This window comes from Centroberyx gerrardi, chromosome 1 (genome assembly GCF_048128805.1).
Source record: "Centroberyx gerrardi isolate f3 chromosome 1, fCenGer3.hap1.cur.20231027, whole genome shotgun sequence".
Classification (NCBI taxonomy): Eukaryota; Metazoa; Chordata; class Actinopteri; order Beryciformes; family Berycidae; genus Centroberyx; species Centroberyx gerrardi.
Genome location: NC_135997.1, coordinates 16,380,878 through 16,404,244, shown reverse-complemented (window position 1 = coordinate 16,404,244; position 23,367 = coordinate 16,380,878). Strand labels below are relative to the sequence as shown.

General features: G+C 41.7%; 1 protein-coding gene across 1 annotated transcript; it reads right to left on the bottom strand.

The window, feature by feature from the left end:
• Window positions 1–1,299: 1,299 nt before the first annotated feature.
• On the bottom strand, window positions 1,300–10,613 carry hnf4b (hepatic nuclear factor 4, beta). The gene is made up of 11 exons (XM_071905344.2): window positions 10,490–10,613; window positions 8,863–9,025; window positions 8,107–8,201; window positions 6,074–6,180; window positions 5,175–5,330; window positions 4,841–4,928; window positions 4,247–4,399; window positions 3,261–3,518; window positions 3,006–3,107; window positions 2,481–2,653; window positions 1,300–1,356 (listed from the first exon to the last, which is right to left on the bottom strand). The coding sequence occupies exons 1-11, from the start codon at window positions 10,611–10,613 to the stop codon at window positions 1,300–1,302; spliced, it is 1,476 nt and encodes a 491-aa protein (XP_071761445.2).
• Between the last annotated feature and the right edge of the window lie 12,754 nt (window positions 10,614–23,367).

Here is a 23,367-nt window from a genome sequence, read left to right as displayed (position 1 = left end):
AGTTTGATCTAAATTCACTTTGATTTTGTTCAGCCAGGAAAGCTTTGAGGACAAAGGTGAAGTGATGTGGAAAAGTCCAGCTGTAGTACATGCAGCAGGGAGGCGACAGCACTTGAGACAGGAGGGCAACAGATAGAGGAGAGTGCAGCCCCGCAGCCTCTCCCACTATATCGAAAAATAGCTTTTCCTCACCAGCCAGCATCCCATTCCAACCATGAAGGAAAAGATGGGCATTTCCTTGAATATCAGTCAGGTAAAACATAGAGAATACATTCAATTGACTGAGAAACACATCAATGTCTACCATAATTTCATTCATTCATTGTCCCGCTTATTCCTATTCAAGGTCACAGGGCGCTGTAGCCTATCCCAGCATACATTGGGCAAATGGCAGGGAAACCATCTGGACAGGTCACCAGTCCATCACAGATAGACAGACATTCACATTTGTACTATGGGTCTCCGATCCACCTGATTTGCATGTTTTTGGCGCACCCAGAGGAAACCCCCGCGAACACGGGGAGAACATGCACACTCCACCCAGAAAGGACCCGGGGCAGGAATCAAACCCGGGACCTTCTTGCCATGATGCATATGTATGAATAACTTCTCCACAAAATGTATTTATGTGCATAGTTTTTGTAGTGTAATAGTTTTACAAAGCATCTTGCCCTCATGCCATGGCAGCACAAAGTTGAAAGGAACCAGGCTGATCTATATGATCTAATGTATACGGCCGACAAGAGCATAAGCCAAGCACATGTATGCTGTCAGTGAAATGTAAACTCTGAGAAGACTTCCACCCTGTGAGGAAGCAGCTCTTTTGCTTCCAATTAAACTGTACCACTTAACTTGAAGTGATTATATAATGTTATATAACTTCTGAGAATATCGGTGATTCCCCCAGTGATTGGGTACAGACTAATAGCTCATGTTACTGAAGCTGGTACAGCCTCTGATGGAAAGAGAACACGTCACTATTTAGGTAACCTTAATTCCTGTAAGTGAAGGCATGAACATTTTTTAACAAAGGGCGCGTGCTCGGTCCTCAGAACAGAGGGATTAACAACCAGTGCATTATTTAGATTATGTCCGCTGCTGTGGATATGGTTGCCATCGCCGTCAGACGGGGAGAAAGGATGGATTTCTTTTTCTGTATGGATTCGGTATTTTGGGTGTGAAAATAAACACACGGGGCGACTAGAAAGAGTGGGCCTTTCATTATGCAGAACACCCCTTTTCCACCCTGGTGAGTCATAGCGACCCCTCTGAGCCTCTCCTGTGCAGCCCCCTCATCCCTCACATCAGGTCTTTATGCTCGTTAACTTTCACTGGCTTCTGCCGTTCAGCCCCACCCTACACGAAAGGAAAAGAGTGGAGATTAAGGTGGACACTGTATCCACAACCAATGCTCTTGGATCTTGGTTGCCTGGCAGGTGCTAATCACTGTCTCTATTAGCATGGCTCCAACAACAGATCCAAACAACAGTATCCAGTGCTTACGTCTGATTAATGCCACTCAGTTTCCATCAAAACAACATTTCTGGGATCTTTTTCACATCCGTTTTGCCAATAGTGGTGATTTATCAGACCCCTCAGTATCAAATATTATTTTCAATTACGCAATGTTGCACTGTTAAGCCCCACTTGGTTCTGTTGTGGAAATGTTGCTATGTCTTCATTCACATTTCCATAACATCTTTAATCACAAACAACATAGGTAGAGTTGCCATTTACAAAGAAAAGCGTTTCAAAAAGAAAGGCGAAAGGAGTTTCTGAACAGGCTTTGTGCGCCCTCTGCTGGCAAGTTTTGGGAACAGTCCCTGCACAGTTGTAAAATAAAGATACGGTTCAATTCTATGTACAGGTCAGACATAAAGGTACAATTAAAATCATTTGCTGCGTGCATTATGCTTTACATATATTTCAGTGCTTCCTCCTCATCCTCTCTCTCTTATACTCTCTCTCTCTCTCTCTCTCTCTCTCTCTCTCTCTCTCTCTCTCTCTCTCTCTCTCTCTCTCTCTCATTCACTCACACACACAGCATACATTTAATGACAATTTACCTATTGGCATGTGTCAGTTGTTTTTCTTCTGCACTGCCCCTACATGTAGGTATTACTGTTTATATGTCACTCCATATGTACATGATGTGCTGAACATGTGTTTTTATTGTTTACGTTTTTTCTGTACAAAACTAACTTTTAGCTCTGATATTATAAATCTAATCTCATTATAAATCTAATCTCATCATTGTTCTGGTCACTACTATCATTTGTGTTGCCTAATGACCAAATGAACACCTCATGAACCTGAAAAGACATTAACTAATACAGATTAACCACCAGTGTCACCACCAGGGAATAAAGAGCCATATTGGATACATGATTGACATACTGCATAAAGTTTTGTGTATGTGTGTGTACGTGGGCTTGTGTGTGTGTGTGTGTATGCTAGACTGTGTTTGTTCTGTCTCTAGCTCGCAGCACTCCTCCACTCTTTGGTGAAGTGGCTGCTGCTTGTTGAGGTGTTTGTCGGAGGCAGGTGTGGACAGGTGCCACTGGTATGCCGTGGGCAGATGCTGTGGGCTCACTGGCAGCTTCACCGTGTCTGTACACCTCAGTGCCAGTCTGTGTGGGCACCAGGGAAGCCACTTGGAAGAGCTGTGTGAGACAGACAGACAGACATCAGCATTGGCATGTAACACACATGAGGATTCAGTATGTTCCATTGCAAACACACATAATGTGACAGTTTAAACAAAGTCAGAAGTTCAAAAAATTCCTCATTCAACAAAACTGAATCAAGTTTCATGGAAGCAAATCTCTAGACTAGACTAGAAGACTTGATGAGGCCTCCCTTTGGGTGGTGATGAAGTCTATGAGCTCACTTAACTTTATTTGACTTGTAGCGTTATGAGAACACACAATACTACACTAACTTTTACTTGCGTGGAGATGTTCAAAAGTGTTATGGTAGAGGTAGTGGATTTGAGGGGTGCTCACATGTGGGGACAGGAAGGATGACGGAGGTGAAGTTGCTAGGCAAACCTCCATGTTCACCTAGTGGGTCTTGAGCCAGGTTGTTGTCTGAAGGGAGGGGGAAATCTGGAGCAGACCCTATTCAGAGTCAGAGCAGATGGACACTCAACATACTCATCAGTGTATCAGTTCAGTTTAGATAGGCCTACCAGTTCAAACCTTTCTTCGTTGAGTGAAAGCACATGTAACTCTTTAGAAGTAGCTAGCAGTGACTCCTACCCATGCATGCTCCCTGCCCTGCTTTGGCTCCCTCCCCTAGCAGCATCTCCTGCAGCAGGCTGTCCATCCTGGCTTCCCCCAGCAGCTGTGCCAGGTGGAGAGTCTCCACCATCTGCCAGGCCACACTCTGCAGGGGAGGCAGCATCAGCAGGAGCTCCCCAAACCGGCCTCGCTGCTCACAGGTTGCCTCATCTAGCAACACCTGGGCCTGGAAACGCAGTTGCCGCACCATCTGAGGACTCTGCAATCCCGGACAGTCTGCGAGACACAGGTAAAGAGGCATGTACTGAAGAAGAGAGAGTGTAATGTAAAGAACGGGCTATCAGTGCACTGAAGTAAAGCTTGTTTCTGTAAATTATCTTCATTAAAAAGGCTGAAAGAAAGGTATGATCAACGTAGACAAAAGGAGTATGACAAGATTATCACTGTCTACAGAGTCAGAAACAGAGAGGGTAGAGTATACCTACATTATTTTACCGAATTATCATTTTATATCCCAACAAAAACAGGGTATAACTGTTTGAGGAGGAGAGGATTGGGGAAATGCTTGAGTAAAAGTTGATGCAAGAGGAGATGGAGGATAGACTTGTTTATTTCTGCATGGTGGCTGTCTTTGTCTGGCTCTGGGACTCAGTCTGCTGCTGTTGAGTCAGTTTGGCCATTCAGTCCTCAGGTCCTTTGGCCCTCCAGCCTGGCTCTGCTGCTATAATCACAGCCCCAGGTATATGGGTCATAAAGTCCAGCAGGCAGTCAGCTCTCCCTGACTGCCAGGACCTCACCACACCCTGATATTATTAGTAGGTTTCCCTGAAACATGGTGAAACCAGACCACCCAGACTAACCTACAGGTGCCAAGGACAGAGAAAAGAAAGAGACCCAGGAGAAAACCATGAAGCAGAAGATTCCTGGCAAAGTTTGTGTCTTTGTCTGGGACGACAGATGAAGTCACGGGGGAAAACAGCAACTACAGAAAATCACTGACTGACCTGGGGCAAAGAAGACGATGGTTCTGAGGCAGGCAAACTCTTTGTCTGTGATGTCCAGCTCCCTTAGAGGCTTGACCAGCTCCTCCTGGATACGGAAAGCCACTCTGCATACCTCTACCTCTGCACCGCTCGGTGGGATCACAAAGTCATTACCTGTTCAACAAACAAACATAAAACACATTCCAGAGAGAGAGAGATATTTTAGCATAAACCCCAGCTGTGTAGGTATTATGTTATTTGCAAGTTACAGTAAGAATACAATTTACTACAATATATGCCAGAAAAAATATTACATACAGTACTGTGCAAAAGTCTTAGGCACCCTATATTTTTTATATAAATTTTGTCTTAGAAGTGTATTTGTTTTCTGCATTAGTGTGTCAGTAGACTGCTCTTTATAGTAATTCTTTTGATATTTAGAAACTTTTGAAATTTTTGAAAGCATCTTCTCTTTATGGATTCTTTTAACATGTGTCTAAGACTTTTGCACTGTACTGTAAATGCATAAAATTCAAGTGTTTCCCTCTGCATTTAAACCCAATGATGAAATGATGAAAAAAGGACACAACCAGTAGCAGGTTTTATCTGTGTTACCTAGAAGGATGAGACTGTTGTAAGGCAGAGAGCGCCTGGCCGCCCCTAGGATAAGATGTTCAGCAGAGTGTGCTCGTAACAGCACTACCTGCAGACACACACACACACACACACACACACACATACACACATACACACACAGAGATCTGATGTCAACTACAGCTGAAAAATGCAAACAGCTAGTGAACCAAATCATCAACCTGAACTGAAAAATAATAACACCCAGTGAACCAAATTACAACGGCAGCTGCTGTTATTGTAGTCTGCATGGACAGGTGTAAGTCAGCTGTTACTATAAACAGTCTTTTGGCTGGCTGGTCAGTCTCCTCCATACCCTGTCGTCTATCGGGAGGCTGCAAAACTCTGGGATGAGCTTTGCCCATTCCACCAGCAGGAGGAGCTGCTGCTTCATGGACTCGAACACGTCTCCCACGCAGGCTATCTTCTTGGTGTTGATGTCACAACTCATAGGCGAGACCGGGGCTGGGAACTGAGAGTGGCAAAGCATAATGAGAGTTCACAGTGGGCTTAGGTGATACTGTAATGTGGGAATGAACTGTAGGGAATGTGTGTGGATGTGTGTGTGTGTGTGTGTGTGTGAGTGTGAGTGTGTGTGTGTGTGTGTGTGTGTCTTCACAAGATGAAAAGGGGATGGGTAAGGTGACGGTGAGGATTTTGCTAGGTTTGTGAGGTCTTTGGTGCATGCTTAGACCGTTGTGAAGGATAAAGAGCAAGATGAGGCAGGTAGAGTAAGTTTTTTTTTTTCTGATGTGGTGATCACATCACATCAGGAGATATCACATGATGACCAAGATGGAAAACAACCCAGCCGCATTTAGCAGTTCGTTTGTCAATCATCCAATTCAATTCTGTGCATTCCTTCCACATGCAAAAGGGGATATCTGGTTGTTATTATGCATTTGAAGGTAATTGAACATTGGCACACAATCCCAGACCTAGCGGTGCAATTAAATAGGCTATGATTAGATGGGGTCCCTGGGCAATTTTGTCGTTTCTAAGAAGTAACTGAATCCAGCCTACAGCTACAATCTCCACGGAATTGAATAGCTGCCTGTCTAAAGTGCAACCTATATCCTCTCCATCTCTGGCCTTTATCTACATGATTCTCAGAAACAGATAAGGACTCTCTTGGCTGGGCTGTGTGGGAAATGGAAGTCTACATTTCCAGCGCAGGACATTGTATCTGTGAGTTTTTAAGCGACAGTCTGGTACCTGATGCACACTGGCCTCGGCCTGCAGCAGCACACTGATGGACAGAGTGCCCCCCCCCTGCCCCTCGGCTCTGTGGCTGCTGATGCGGTCTCGCTCGTTCTGAACGGCTGGGGATAAAAGAAGGGGAGAGAACCATCAGGAAAGTTTCTTGGCGCGTCCCAAACCTCCAAGTATCACTCTTGCTTTCCTCCCCTGTCTCTTTCTTTCCTCAAACATCTCCTGAAGGATGCATCCCAAAAGTCCTACTCTTTTCCTCCGCAAGGTCCTTCTATCCTCTGTGATATGGAAACTGATGTTAATGCCTCCATGTTGCCCACTTCCCAACTGTCGAAGAAATGAGAGAGGCTGCTTAAAACAAATCCTAACCATGACATCAAGTGTCATGGTCTCAGATGTAATATGATCGAGGAGTTGAGGAGATGTGAAAGCACGTCTTTACACTGTTATTCATTGTTTAAAAACATAAACCCAAAATATACATTCTTTATGCGGTCTATACAGCACATATCTGAATACATTTTGACCAAAAAGCTCCATTGAGTGGATAGCTCTCAGCTTAAGGTCATCATTAGTTCATAAACTCATGTCCAGAATGTTTTACAGTTTTCTCTTCTCTTCCTCTCCTCCTCTTTTCTCCTCTTCCCCCCTTCTTTTACTCATCGCCTCAAAGTTATTCCCTGATAAGAGAGAGGTGGTAGTGGCGGAGGGGAGGGGAGGAGTAGTGAAAACTTTTGGGATACACCCTCTGGCTCTCTGCTGCTCCAGGCTTTACTGTACATGAAAAAAGTGAAAAGAGTGAATCAAAATATATAGTATCAACGAACATGATATTTTTTGGCGGTAATGTTTTAATCCTCTTGTGTAGATGATGTAGATTCTGATGGTGATGACAGCTTGTTAAACGTGCCGGCGTCAATAAGGTGTGGGACTGCATGTTAGGGGAAGCTTGATGGTGTGGATTATGTTTAACAGGGGAGACAATCACATGTTGACGACCCCTACGCGAGAGTCATTAGGAACAGAGCAATCTGGATGGCCTCAGCCTGATTCCAATATGCCCCCGCAAAGTCAGACAACAAGACGGAGTCTCAGAGCAATCAGTCATCAGAGCTGTCCTCTCAGCAACCAATCAGGAGCCTATTAATCAAACTAGAGGAGGAGAAAGAGCGAGAGGCTCCCTCTCTGCTTCACTGACATGGCCCTGCGTGACAATGTCACAAATGAGTCTTCTATGGAACATCAGTTAAGTGATAGATTGGAGTAGTCTGAGTGCAGACAGTCAGAGGGAGAGGGCTCAGAGGGAATAGTATAAAAAGACTGGCTGCCTGAGGTGGTTTGTTTAACTGTATACTTTTGTGTTTCCATTACTGCTGTACTTGTGGCATAATTTGAAAGTGAAATTGCTGCATGTTATGCAAGACACCAGACGAATTAGCGAGGTAAACATTTGAATTAGTAGTCCTGACCTTCACTTCAGGGGGTTATAACTTCAGTTTTCTCTTTTATGTAACATTCCCCAGGATGGCTCAGAGAAGCACGTCTCTCTTGAAAACTGCAGAGCAAATATTTGCCCATACTCAGCCATGTTAATTATTCATGTGAAGAGACTATTCATGGCTCTTCTAATCCCATCTCTTTTCCCTGGCTATCTGTGGCAGTCAGTAGAAGATAAGACCCACGGTACAGGGTGCACACATGCACAAACGCACACATGCGTGTACACCCACACAGACACTCACTCACTCACTCACTGTTGCTGAAGAGACAGACAAAATTATCTTTTCCCCTATTGTAAAAAACCCTTCTAGACGCTCAATCCACTGAGGCAGTGTCTGTCACCTGGCAGTGGACATGGTATGCATCGTGACTAAAAATCGTGACTGTGAACTGTCATGCTTCCTACATACATCAATAATATTTATGCAGGTCCTTGTGGTGCAATTACATTTTTATAATTTAAAGAGTGAGGTGTACAGTATGCAATGAAAAAATAAATGGATATACTGATTAAAAAACAGCATCATGCCTCTCACCTTCCTTTCTCATTCCAGCTCTGAAACACTTTCGTAGCCTGCAATAACGACATTGGTTCCTTTTGTCTTTGTCCACAACACATTGCCTGCTGAACCTGATGAAAATGTATATAAGCACAGACACATAAATCCTTTTATACCTGTTGTTTTTTTACCAGAATTTGTTATTTGTAAGAAGAAGACACAATTACATGCTGAACATTCTGAAGTTTAGGAATAACTTTCGCTCATGTATTATTGGATATGTTGTTCTTGAGCATTTACATGTAAGGACAGATTCCTAACAACTCGCTACACACTCGGGGACACTTTTCAATGTGACCTGAGACATGACAAGTCCTACAGTCTGCATGTCATGGCTAAATCAACTTCTCACATGGGAGAGTAAGACTCTACAGCTATATCTCACCATTGATTTTGAGTCCTCGGTCATTGCATATGGGTTATTGCTTCCTTGTCTGGACAGATCCCAGTGACAATGACCCTCAACTTGCTTTTCTATTGTTAGGTGAAGCTTCTTCGATGACATATCTCACCTTACAATGGGTGCTAGCTTTACCACCATGAGGTTATCATTCACTTTGACTTGAAGACCTTTTGAAACTTCTCCACTTTACTGTCAATGCTCTTGGTCAGTATTGCCTGCCACAATGAGTTTATTGCAATATGTTGAAAGATATTAAGATATCAAATGAATACAGTGTCCCTAATCAGTGACCTGCAGTATTGATAGATTCTGTGTCACATGGGTCTCACCTGCAGGTGTAGGTGTGGTTGTTGCGGATACTCCTTCTGAAAAAACCCTTGCAGCCGTCACAGCTAGATGCACCGTAATGTTTGCCTGTGGCCCTGTCTGCACATATGGAGCACAAAAGCCTACTTCCATCAGGCTGCGACAGTGGAGAGGTGGGTGCTGACACTGCTGACGCTGTCAATTAAGAGATAATAGGCACATCAAAACTCCAGAGCTCTGATAAGATACAATACTCCGTGCACCGTATTCATTGCCTGAGGAAAACATTAGTCAACTTTGAATTGGAGACAAGAGATATACAGTAGTATTGTAGGAGGGATGGGACACTGTGTGACTTTTAAGACACGGGCCCCTTTTGTTTGGCTGCCAATGAATAAATAAACATCTCTGAGGCTGAACTAACAAGCCCCACAAGCATCTGAGACAGATCACTTAGCCCAGAGAATATCAGCATTGTGTAACAGCAGATAGGCACCTTGTCAGAGACAATCATTTATGACCCCCATCATCAACTAAGGCGAATAATGAATCTTTATTCCACCTCTGCGAAGAGAAATAACCTTGCAGAGGCACAGAACTTTACAGAAACGTGCTGATTGTGAACTTATGCTCTACAGGAGTCACCAGCGTGCTGTTTCACAGGTCTGGCAAGAACAGCGCTGGTGGTGATAATAAAAGCAGGCTTATAGGTAGAGATATCACTGCTCTCTGTGACTGCCAGAGTCATAGGCCTCCAAGGAGCACTGCTGCTTATTACTCAGAGGAAGAGGAAACTCCCCATTTAATTAAAGCAGTTAGAGGTCAGTGGCAAGCCAAAGTCCACAACCCTCCTCTGGCTAATTTTACATTGGGAGCTCTGTTTAAATTCAATCTCCCTCCGTGTTGCTCTAAATTGCATCCTGTCAGTGTTTGATTGCTGGAGGATTGTCTCTCTTAAAACCACTGACCGTCAAATACACTCTCTTGGTGTAGTGTTCCCGCGCGGACGCTTGCACGGACATGGCCCCAGGCTATAATGTATGTAAATTGCATACTTAGTTTTGGGAGATGGAGCAGCCAGGGATTACAATTTAACAAGGAGAATGCTTTTTGTGGTCAAAGATCAGTTAGATTGAATTAAGAGATTAGAATACATCTGCCTCACAGTTATCTGCGTTTGAAGAGCAGGCTGCTCGTAAAGTCTCTCTCCCTTAAAAGTGCCAAGGAAAGGCCCTGATTCAGCACAACAGAGCTCTAATTATAATGACGACTGAAAATAAGATTATGGAGTACGAAGTAGATCAGGGGGGAAGTGAGGTATTTTGAGCACTCTTCTCCTTCTGAAAATAATGACTTGTTCAGCATGTTGTGGGGTGAGAGCTGATGTCATTGCAAAGGTACTTTTGGTGTCTATGTCATTAGAATATCAAATATGCCTTATAAATATGCCAAATATTACTGTAGGGAGAATAATATGGAAAAACACAACTGGGCTGCACAGGACCTGAGAGAAAGCCAAGCCAATACAAACACACACCAAAAAATATTCAACCATGGCAAATCAATTCATGAAGACTCTTTTGGTATTGCTGGTATTGGTACAGTATCAGATACATTACAGTGAATGGGGTGAGGTTGCTATCATCATACCTGTTGTATTTGTCTCCACAGGTAACACCCTCAGGTTGTCAAACTCCACCACGGTGCAGGAGCCTTCAACGGTGGTGCTGTACTGACTGGAGTCCAGGTTTAGTATTGTCCCAGTCAACTTCATGGTTCTGCTGAATATGTTTAAGCAGGTGGGACTAGGTCCAGCTGTATGGCTTGGTAGAGCTTTGATAAATGCCAACCTCCACTGACATCCACAGTGACTTCCAGATCATGCATTCAGCGCACTTCCTCTTTGTCACAGGCCTCCAAGTCTGGAGAAAAATCCTTCTCCTTCGTCACAGTTTTCGCTTTTTGTCCCCCTGATCTGGTCTCTGGGTGTTAAAATCTTATGTTCTTTATTCCGTCGTCTCTGTAACTGCTGTGGTGGATTGACAGAAGCTCCCTAAGTGTCCACTCTAGTGACTTATAGTCTAAAGAGACCTTATAGATCCTAAACTTTCCTCCAGATGACTGCGATAGAGTGAAAGAGGGGGAGAGAAACGGACATTTTTGGCCCACTGTCTGTTTGCTAGTTTCTTATCAGGGTGAAGCGTAATAAAGGGGAGGGTTCAGAGGCAGGTAAACATGACTCACTCCGAGGAACAACAACAGCTCACACAGTCAATGAGAAAGACATGAGACTGTGTCGCAATATCTCCATGACTTATTTAAGGAAATAGAAATAAAAAAGAAAGTCATAAACAAAAGTCGATGAAGTATAAGACAAGTCCAAAGGTCAGGCCTGTTATTCATGATATGTTAGCTGAAAAATTACATGGCGTTTCAGTGCCTCGGACAATCAATATGGCAGTAGCAGGAGTGATAAAGAACAACACAAACAGAGTGGGAGACTTGTGAGATGAGTATGGTGCTTGATTAACCATTCATTTTAGGCTTGAGGAAAGTGATATTGTACAGTACCATGCCTCATCTCAGGGGGCACAGGTGACATTTGGTTAAATTGTAAGGCCGTTGTTGTCTCCACAATCTTGAAAAAAAAAAACCGATATTACTTTCATAACGGGGAGGAGCTCCACTCCCTCGTTCACCTTTGCCCGTGGGGAGTGTGCCATCAACTGTTTGGTGTTATTGATCAGCACTGGAGTGATAGTACATGTTTGCAAATAAAAGCCTCCTAGGCCCCTTTGATGCAGATAGCACAGGTATGTGAGATAGTTTTGCTGTCTGTCAGAATATTGTTCGAGAAGGATCCTTCAGAAAACTCACCACTGTAAAGTATGAAAAAATGGATAAATACCTCATATTAATGTTCTTCAACTTAAGGGGAAATTCCATGGCATCTATACAATTTGCAGTCTGGTTTAGAAAGAAAACACTGTATGCTAAATTTCTGAATGCAAACATATCTGCACTGTATTGTGTCAAAATTATTTTATTTTATTCAGTTATAATGGTAAATTCACAAACTCAACAGGCAATATGATACTTCTTAATCAGTTTCCACACATGCCTTATGCAGACATACAGTACAGAGAGGATTTTTTTCTTGGCTACTTTCTAGAGAAGCAGAAAGAGTATTCCAGATCTTGGGTATGTGAGTCGTGTGTATAGGGACAGGAGTTTTGAAAAAGTGAAAGACAGGGATAAAGGTGAATGTGGTCATACCATTTTTTACAAATTATAACAAATTATATGTCAGACCACATATGAGCTTTCCCAGTACTGATATCCATCATACTTTGGTGTAATGGGATTTCCTGGGTGAGTAGCACTCCTTCCTTGAATGTCACGCTAGGCCGCAGGTCAGACCTCCCCTGGCAGTGGCTCTCACACTCAAGCTTTGTTTAGGTGATTGATAGATCATAAAAACCTGTAAGTCGTAACAGGACTGCAGAACGGGCTTCTCTGCCCTGTGAGATTATATCAGAGAGGGATTAAAAATGACCTATGAATTTTGATTGTCTTGCCTGCGCATCTAAAAACATTGCCTTCAACATAAAAATATATAAACTATAAAATATATAGACTACTTTCAAGACCTGTGCATTCACTTTTGAGTGAACTAAATATGAATAATTCACACAACTAAAAAAATATCAGTTCATTTATGGCTGTGCAGCAGTTAATAAGTATTAATTGAGTTGCTGTAGGCCAGGAAATCAATGGTATAGATGAACGACATCACTCAAGACAACAAAGACAACAACTAACCAGAATTTTCTCTGTCCACTAGGGAGAGACAGAGTACACCATATCTGGCCAAACTTGGCTTCAGTAAAGTCAATGCAGGAGCCAAAGAAGCACTGTGAGCCATGAATGCTCTCTCTCTTGCTACAGTATCAAACTTAACAGGTCCATATGAGAGCCAGTATCTTTATGACAACTTAATGACTTGATGTTAAGTTGTATTTGAGTGAATTACACACTGTCAGGACTGTGGTTTGAAACCTCTTTATTCAAATGTATTACCATCTCTTCCTGCATTTTGGAGGTAGTTTTGTCTGTCTGTATTTCAGTATTTTATGCATTTTGTGATCCTGAAATATTGGGATTTTGGAAGGTAGTGAAGAAGAGTGCAGCAGAATCTGTCAGGATGAGTCAAATTAAATTAACTTTTTGATGTACAGTGCACACATACACAAATACTCAAAGGGAGTGCAGGACACAAGACTGGGAGCAAAGGAAATACCTTCATTTCCAGTAAAATGTTTTAGAAGTCAGTTTTAGAAAGCCTTCCCAAACAGAAGTTCAAACCAATGAGTCTTCTCTCCCGCTGTCACCTGACCTCGGCTCAAAACAGGACAAGTGATTTTCCCTGAGCTGTGGGAGATATTAGTGCTAAGACTGGGAAATAAAAATAATTCATCGGCAGGGCTGAGAGCCGAAGAAACATTATACATTCTCACTTTGTTTGATACTCAGTGGATATAAACATTCAACTGCTTAAAATGATTTTTCACCTTGGTAGGATATTTTTATGTCTAATAGTGCATGCTGCAGTGTACATGAACAGTTAAGCTCTATCATTAGCCGCCTTGGGGATCCATCACTGCTAGTATCCAGTTTTATTCAGACTCGCTATCAATAAATGCAAAAAGTTAAAATTGATTCTTGAAAAATAACACACATAACACACAAAAAAGCATACTATCAAGGTCTCACAGCCATAGGTGGTATATCTGTATGCATTCCACCAGGTTTTCAAAACACAAACAAGTAAATATAAATGAGTACGGGATACTAGGAAGACTGGTGGTTACCTGTTCATTAACTCATATGGAGATATACTATATGCTAAAAAGTATGAACCACCAAAGTATGATATTGCTTTGATGTGTACAGAAGCACACAAAAGACTTACTAAAATCCATCAGTATTAGCAGGGATTCTCAGCTACTGTAAAGAGATGGGAGCAGGTGCACATGAAGACTCTGGCGCTCATAAACACTGAGCCACTCCATTCTCTAGTCATTTATTACACCTTGGGAGAAAAATGCTGCCGTCTCTCCTCAGCCCCTCTCCTCCTACCTTGTCACTCTGACACGCCATGCTGTCTGCCTGTCAATCTCTGCGCTCTGACCAACGCCGAGTCTGACCCTCACTCACATAAATAATTAATGTTATTCCAGAATTACAATAGACATATTCCTGGCTGCTTCTCTAGTTATGACTCTATGGGTAAGACAGCAGTGCTGCATAACAGATACTGGTAAAACAAAAAAACAAAATGAATGAAATGAAATATTCTGCATTTATTTATTCTTTAGATAGGAGCGTTTTCTGAGGAGCGTTTCTCCAGTCCAAACAAGGTCTGACTCATATGCCCGTGTGAATCTGATTAACATGGCAAGATCCCAACTCTCCATCTGAATACTAATGCAATGATATAAACTCAGACATTAGTATGTTGTACAGTAGAAAAAATACACGAAAGCACAGCCTTTGGAGTTTTATTCAGAAAGTAGGGGTAAAAGTAAAACAAAGCAGCAAAAATTGGTCATAAAAGCATGGTAAGCGTATGATTTAGTGGGGCGATAAAGAGTGGAAAGGTGGCCATTCATCATAGAGGCTAGCTCACTGGGAGAGGGCCTGTCACAGACACCACCGGGTCTGGGAGGCATTTCGAAGACAGGCTCCAAGAGAGCCTGCAGTTGCCCCCAGAACCTGTTTGGTCCAATGTCTTTTCCAGATGGACACAGACAGGCCGTGGATGGGTGAGGAGTGCTTTGTCTTTAGCCCTGCAACTCCATTGTCACGGTCATATTGAGAACTGGACGTTGTTAACTGTACAGCAAAGAACCAGACTTAAGCAAGGCTCATCTGGTTACCAATAGGAGGGAATGTAATGGGTCTGACTTGCAAACGGTTATGCATCAGGATCCAAATTTGACTTCCGTGATAGATGCAATCCATTGCATCAAATAGCAAGACAACAATGACAAAACATCAAAGAAAACATGTAACCAAATCATTACAAGGATGTAGCTAAATGTAAACCCACCTCAGTTTATCCACGTTTTTATTTGTGTTAACTATTAACAGTTAACTATTGTTTTATGGTATAAACTCATATATCAGTAGTGTCAGTCAGGGCAAGTTAATAAATAACTTTAAAAGAAAAAAACTATGAGAAAAAATTGAATAGCGTCACCCAAAAGCATAAAAAAGAGGAATTCAAGTGATTATGACAAACAGTAACTTCAGCCAGTTCTCTGTCAAAGTGCTCTAGTAAAAAGCTCCAACAATTACAGTCCAGCGGCCATGCAGCTATAAAAAGTTGCCCAGGAAAACTAAGTACAACAAATATTTTTTGGAGACGCAATGATTTGGGCTTGTTTCATAATTCCTCAACTCTGATAAGGCGAGGGGCATGCCCAGGTCAGATGTGCAAGGTACCAAACTTCCATCCATGCAATTATAGGAGAGAACAACTAAACATTTCTAAGTATTTCATCAGACAAAGCATTAGGTCTCATGATGATAATAGTGAGATACTGGTTGAAGTATTGAAGACAGATGACATGGAAGATGTTGCTCCAGCCTCGACACAGAAACAGAAATTGTAGCTGAATGAAAAGAAAATTTCCTTTGGAATTGCCATGAGATTTTCTACCTGTCAATCATGTAGGCTGCTGCTGTAGGATGATTTATTTGTGGGATACATTTGCAACATTTACGAAGGTTTTGAATGGGTTTATGAAAAGAAGATGAGACATTTTTGGGGTCTGTTGGAGACTGGAGCTTATTGGTTAAAATATGACTTATCTCCAATGCTTATTGAGACAAGCTACTTTGAGTCTGGACATTTATTGGAAGTTTGTTGTGTATGTAGGCCAAATAAAGGAGTATGTGCCTCACTTTTGAATATTTGTTTACATAAGAAAAAACAAGTCAAGTCATGTCAAGTCCGACTATATTATACCTAGGAGAGAAATTCGAGTGACAGCAGCATCCACATTGAAAAGATAAAAAATACACATGGAGAGAAAAACAAATAATAAAATACCAAAACCCCTAAAGGTCATGAGCCAAAGAGACGACCCCCAACACACAGAGTCACAGAGTTTAGTTAGAGTTCAAGTGCTAGTGGTACTGAAAAGTGCATTTGATTTCTCAAAGACTTATTAAAGTCTAATTGCAGCCAGAATTAAATTGCCAATTCGCTTAGTACATACAGTATATTGTGCTGTCTAGGTGCCTACTCCCCCTCCTGCTGTCTCCTCCATTATCTGTTTTAACATAAATAAATCATTAATACTACATTCATTTTGAGACGTTCATATTATTACCGTAAACAACTGAAACCATCGCTGAGAAGACTGGCAGCCTCTACCAGCCTCTAGCCTCTACACTGCTTTTTACACTGTGTGTCACTGAGTTGGATTTGCAGGAAATCTGCTGTACTGCTTTATGACACAAAGTGAAATTGCTTATGGGAAATGCGGTCTTAATTTTGAGAAACACTGCCTTGAGATAGAGATGGCTACCAATCGTCTCAACCATGGTCTCATTTGTTTACGGTAATTATACTAAGGCGACAACGATATACTTATGTTTAAAAATGCTACACTTAGCGCAGAGGCAGCTTAGTTTGACAAAAAGGCCACCCCCCCTTATGTGGGAAAGTGGTTGCACCCACTCCGTAACTCTCCAGGGGAAAAAAAAAATCGTTTCTAACTTTACTTGCTTACTTTAGAGCGTGAAGTTCGCGTACAGAGTCCACGTCTGGCAGATGGGAGTTACCATTTTAACACAGGTATTCATAAGTGACATTGTGTATCGTTCAACAAAATCAAGAGACAATTTAATGGATGCATAGTCTTGTCCAAAAATGATACTTGAGCTCCTTATAGTGGTTGGTTGTAGGCTAAATAAGCTAGCTAACACAACTAGCTTCTTGTTAGCTACTGTCCAACGCCATGTTTCAGTTGATAATGTTCTGTTACATCACTACACGGCCATCTTGGTAGGAAGATAACTCTAAGTGATTGTAATAAATTAACAGGTGATTATAATCAAATGACAGCCAATGAGTTGTGTATGTGGTAAAGCACCATATTGGTAGGAAAAACATGGGAATACTGTGAAGTCTCATCAGAATTAAGCAATATTCACAGGAGGAATGAATGCAACATGTAACTTTATATGTTTTGTTGCATCTGGAGAATAGCCAACAGTGATGTGACCTTACCTTTTCACCCTCTCTGAAAGTTCAGCACCCTGCCCCCAGAGCACACTGCCCCATCCACTGAAGACTCAGAAATCAGCAGGTAGAGCAAAAACTGTTATTACACAAGCGAACGTTGCCAATGAGTGTCCATAGCATTTTAATTTTGTTTGTTTCAAGGACTCTGACAGATTTAACATCTCAATGCTGCATGTGTCTGTGTCATGGAGTTTGACTCAAGTAAAGTGAATATAGATTGTCTATATGCAAGGCTTAAGAAATATTCTTTGCGTTTTACTTTTGGATATATAGGTATATTGTTTATGGTGCTTTTCCATTGTCCTCCTGATAATGTGACCTAAAGAATATTCACAAAAGAATGTCACTGGTAACAAGCATCTGAAAATAAAAAGAAAAGAAAACATAGCTGTTTTAGACAGTGTAGTAGTACTGCTGAACTATGACAAAAGATAAAATAATTTTCACTAAAAATGTTTAATACTCAGATTCGTAGCAGACAAATTTAATGCACCTTAAACTAAGGGTCTTTTGTCATTGCACTGTTGACCTGTAGTGTAAATAGTAGTACAGTTGTGAGTGAGATGAAGCAGAAGAATAGTGATTCCCTCCCTGCATGTCATGGTAAAGAGCTACTTTCTTGAGTTCAGAAGGATGTGGTTTCAGTGGGTCTTCAAAGGATGTGGTTTTGCTGGGGTCAAAACGGCTGGAAAGGGTGCCCTCTTTCTTGACATGAGCCCCTGCCCCTCTAGATGTCTGTGCACGGCCCTGCACTCACCACTGCAAATTGTTATGAATTATACTCTTCTCTAAAATAGTTTATTTATAATCTTGGAATAGATACTCTCCCCAATCCAAAATGTGGAATATATTTGAAGGATTATTAACCTCACAAACTTCTGAAGGTTTTTTTTTTTACATTGCTGGTTTCCTTACGCTCACTCCATCATAGTGATGGAACAAATTGGTGGTATGAAAGCCCATTGTTTCCGTATAGTGACTCCTAAAGCCAGATCTGTTATGGTGATTATGGCCTTATGTAATATCCTTTAAAGTTGCAGGGTCACGGTGTCACAGACATATGCTAAAATGTCTTCAAGTGCTGTTCATTAAGTCTTATAAAGTTGAGGTCACTACATGTGGGTGGAACAGACTGCAGCCAACACAAGGTCATGAACAACTCATGTGGAGATCCCCTTTCTACCCCTTTCCCTGTCAGAATTGGTAAAATCTGTCTTTGTGCGGCCTTCTGATGATGCTTTCATATGCCACTCATCTGTTTTAACTACTTTTGTTACGTCAGTAGGAAACCCAGCATCCTAAACACTATTAGGGCTTTGTGTTTCAGCTTAATTATTTAATAATTAAGTTAATAACTGTCATTTTGAACCTTTACTTTAGCATATTAGCTGCCTCTAAGGCGTCAGTGGAGAAAATGTGATTTGAATACTGCACTGTGCATGCATCTCACTTGTTTTCCTCTCTCGTGAAAATGTACAACACCTTTTTGAAATCCGAGTATGTCCACGATTGCTAATAAAAGGGAAAACACATGCAGGGCGCTCTGAAGAATGATTAAAAAAACTCCTTCTGTCCAAGCTCCTCTGTGAACCCGCTTTTTAATTAAAACCACTTGTTCCCAAACTTGTAGTTAATGTTTCCCATTAGTCATGTTTGAGGGATTACAGACAGCACCAATGAAAGTCAAAGATTAAATGGAAAACACAGATGTGTGAACAATGCGGCTTGTTTTATTGCCATCACAGCCATTTAGTAATTATGAAAAATAAACCTGCATTGACAAGGTTTCCTAATTCCACTCACAAATAAAGATGACATGTCTTTGGGGGGGGGGGGGGGGGGGGGAAGCAGAAATTGTGGCAAAAGTTTCCTGGCTTTGCAGATCAGCAGGGGAGGAAGGGGGTTGGAAGATTTCTTTAAAAAAGTATCCTTCTTTTCCATCCACATTATCAGCGCCGCCTAATAAAACCTGGAGGAGTTTGACTATTAACGGATCCATGTCTTTCCAGTTTGATGTTGTGTTAGCTTCAGTTATAATAGAGGTTGACATTATTTTCCTCATACCCACACTTGTGACCATCGATTATGAAACAATGTAAGTGGAAACAGAATGTATACAAAGTGTCACTTTTTATGAAGAGGCACCATGATCATACTCTTAAAGCTGATCTTTGTTTAACGTGGCTATTCTGAACAAGCTTATGCACTGGGATGTTTACCATTTTGCCTTAATTCAAGTCAACAGGCGGAGGCACATAAAAGGCAGAAGTGCTGAGCAACACTTTAATTGCATCATCTAGGCAGTGAATAACTTTCATATGGGATACGCGCAGGCTTACGATGGGCCCGCTATCAGGTTTAACATTCTGTGGCCTGGTCTATATGCATTGTGAATTGTTAGTGACCCTTGGCCCAGGGTTATTATCCCTGTCATGCAGGCCTCCTGGTTTCTTCCCCAAATGTCTCAGGACAGACGCGAGGGCAGACTGGATTACCTCTACCCCTCCCTCATTTCCTAGTGCCCTTGTCTGAAACATCATATCCACACATGCTGAACTTGGCAGAGGATCAGTCAATTTGAAAAGCATGCCCTTACATTAATTAGGTGGTGCACAGACACAGTGCTACCTTAGGTATATGTCTTTAATTATGTGCCCCATGTTTGACCTTTCAGAATGTTTCTTTTTTAAAGTATTTTAGACGTCCTACTGAGATGCATAAAATACACATGCATCAGCAGTGTGATTCGGCATTTAAAATGCAGTGAAGAGTATTATTCAACATAAGCGGGGGGTAAAACATTCTTCTTTAGTGCTTGCTTCTTGATGAGAGAGAGTGGAATAAGTGAGGGATGGAACAGCAATTCATTTTATACTGTATCCAGCACTAGAGGAAGGAAAAGCAATAATGAGTTTGGTCGTTGGCCCAGTATGATTATTAAGAATTGCTACCGATAACACACAGTGTATGAAGTATATCACGGCATTGGCATTTGTAATCACATCTTTGCCTTCCCCCTCTCTTTCTGTTTGTGAATTAGCAGCCTGTCAGTTCCCCAGCAGATTTGCAGAGAGGGAAAAGAGAGGAGAGAAAAAAAGAAGAGAAATGACTCTGTGCAAGAGGTTCAAAACCAGGTATGAAAGTAATTTTTTTGCTTTTCAAGACTTCGGCATATTTATGGGGCATTACTGTAGGAGCGGGCTGTTTAATGTTATTTGCAGAAAGCACACATTGTTCACATCAAGCTTACAAAAGCTGAAGGCACAGCCATGTGAGCCATGACCTCGGAGCTACAGGGCCAAGCTGCACGAAGCAAATGGGGTTCAGCGTTTGAGAGAGCTCCACACAATTAATAATGGAACCAGGTTACAAACATAAAAATTGTTGGAACACTGCTTGTCCTGAAGCTTTGTGCGAAGCAGCCTGAGGCACGCACGCAAGCCCCGACTGGAGAGCCGTGATATGATGCAATAGCCCAGCTCATCCATGCCCTGCTCAGTTAGAGGAGAGAAAGAATAGATCTCACTCATCCAACGTGTCAACAATGTACTGTAGTAGGAAGAGGCCTATATGATCTTAACCAATTAGTGAATATCTACAGTTTTTATAGGTGTCTTTGAAGATGTTTTATGTATATTCTTTGCATGCGGAACACGGTTTTGCCATCATCACATGAGGCTTCATCTTCACTAGACTTGTTGTCTATTGGTCTTGACCACAAGTCTTTTAATGCTGCTGTGAGCAAGTGAACAAGAGATGGTAACTCCTGTGGTACTCAGGCCAGGTTAAAAAATGGAGTAGATTTTTTCCAGCATTTTCAAAATGATGCCATGCTATACAATACCAGTGTGAATAGTACGGTGGAATGCTAGAGGCCCTGCACTGTCCTGAGAGCGGAAGTTTAACCACTGACTCTTGGGGCTCACTCACAACTAAAATGTGGTGTGCTTTTACTCTGGTCGGCCAAATGTGAAATAAATAAAAAGAAAGGAAAATGGCTGCTCTCTGGGCTGTACCCTTGGTCCCTTGCTCTTTGTTAAAACCATATCTCTGCTGCTCCATTGCCCCCAGCTACATTAAATCCCATTAAATTCACCTTCATTAAAGCAGTCCTCTCTACTCCTTGCAGCAGCCCTAATGCGGGCCTCTCAAGGACAGAGCAGTAATGAGGGTGGACTGGATTTAACCTTGAAGAGTACAGGTTTTCATTTCCAAATCAATAACTTATGGTTCAAAACTGCCACTAGATCCAGGCTATAATTTTCGAGCATTAATTGTGTGGATTATGTTTCCCCTGCAGTGAGAAGGTATTTAACTTTAAGCTGCAGTGTAGATATTGCATTTAACATTGAATTTTTTTTCTTTCTCTTACACAATAGGAATTGACAGCTTGCACATTTTCTATATCAGTGAGTTTGTGTGCATGTGTACAGTTTGCTGCGCAGATGGGATAACTTAGGGGGATTGTATTTCAAAGAGTCATTATGCTGTGTATAAATAATTAGGCCATTGGTGCAATTTTCTACAGTGAAACCAAGCAGTGGGCAGTTGGCTGGAATTCCTCCTCCTCCTCCATTCAGGATTGCAGTACAGTGTCATCATTCACTCTAAAGAGGTGGAAATATCAGAAATCTCCATCACAACCGTTTCAAGCAAGTTTGGGCAGTCACCTGCTGTCAGAAGGAGTAGGAAACTATGAATTATGAATGAAAAAAATTAACAGGTATATGATAGGCAGACAGCGGGGGGAAAAGGGAAAAGAAAAACTACCTGACCTAAAGGAGAGAAGGTGTTTCGAGTTCTCTCATTCTCCCTCTTTGTAGTCGTACTGTAGCACATGTATCGGTCTCCATAAAGGGGTTTTTGCTGTCATTGTCATGCGATTGTATGGAAAGCATTAATTTGTCCTGCGGTGATAATTTCTGCCCGACATGTTCATAATATGAAATATTGGATCTTGTCATGAGATGGGGAGGGCAGAGGCTGGGGTGATCACTGGAGCTTAATTTTTTAATCAACTTCTCTCTTAAATGAGGCTTTATTAAATTACAAAGCTCACACAGTGGGAGTAGGACACAGGCAGAGATGGCCCAGTGTAAAAAGAGCTTTGTGGGATAATTAAATAAAATTAATAAAAACCCTCAGCTAGCGTAGGCTGCGGAGAATGGGAAAGAGAGAAACCCAGCGGCCATTTTCATGCTCGGCTCTAGTTTCATTCTTTCTCATTAGGGTTTCAGGAAATTTACCATGCAGAATTATAAAAGGAGGGATGGGATAGAATGTGCGCAAGATATTGCGAGATTGTAAATGGACGCACAGTTACATTGAGATTTTCCCCCAGTTACATTCATGCACAGTATACATAGAATTTAGAAATTAAACGCACCTATAATGGCTGCTGTGCCAGAGGGAGGAGATCTGATCACATTAGAACGGATCCTGTAGTCAAGCTCAAACATTCTCATTCTTCAAAGCTTATAAAACAACAGTGCACTAATAATTAACATTTTTCATACATATCCCAGCAACACTCTTCATAGTAGCAAGTTATAGGGATGGACTTAATGCGTGACCAGCAAAAACACAAAAAAAAAAATAAAAATACAATAGAATATTAGGAAGAACATTTTCTCAAACATCCAATGAGAAAAGACTGTATAGGGCTATGGGACCTGTAATTCACCAACAAATCTATTATCCGTAGATACTTTGCATCAAAGTGCATTAGGCTACATAACTTCACATGAAGATATCTAAACATCACAGGACTCAGATTATAGCAATACGCCTATAAGAGAGGACTAAAATAAAAGAATTAAGGAGGCGGAAGCCAATGTGATATTAACGTTAAAGTGACAACAGGGGATAAGGTTTTATCAAATGTCTGCCTTCTTACATTGAAATGGTCTATAGATTGTAGAATGGCAGAAGTGAAAACACTCATGGTACAGAAAGTAGCTTTGCAGAAGGGATCCACCCACTGTGCCCTAAAAGGTGCCTTTTGGCATGAAAGCAGTCATAGTAGCCTCATCTTGCTGTGTATTGGTGCTCAGGCATAGACCTGTGGACTCATTCCTACTTAGATTGTAGGTTATTATCAGCTTGATCATAAAAAAAGTTCTACAAACCTTCTTTATGCCTTGTTTAGAAAATGAATTGCACTTAAATTAAATTGCATTAAAGTTGCCTACCTCAGTCTAACATACCTTTG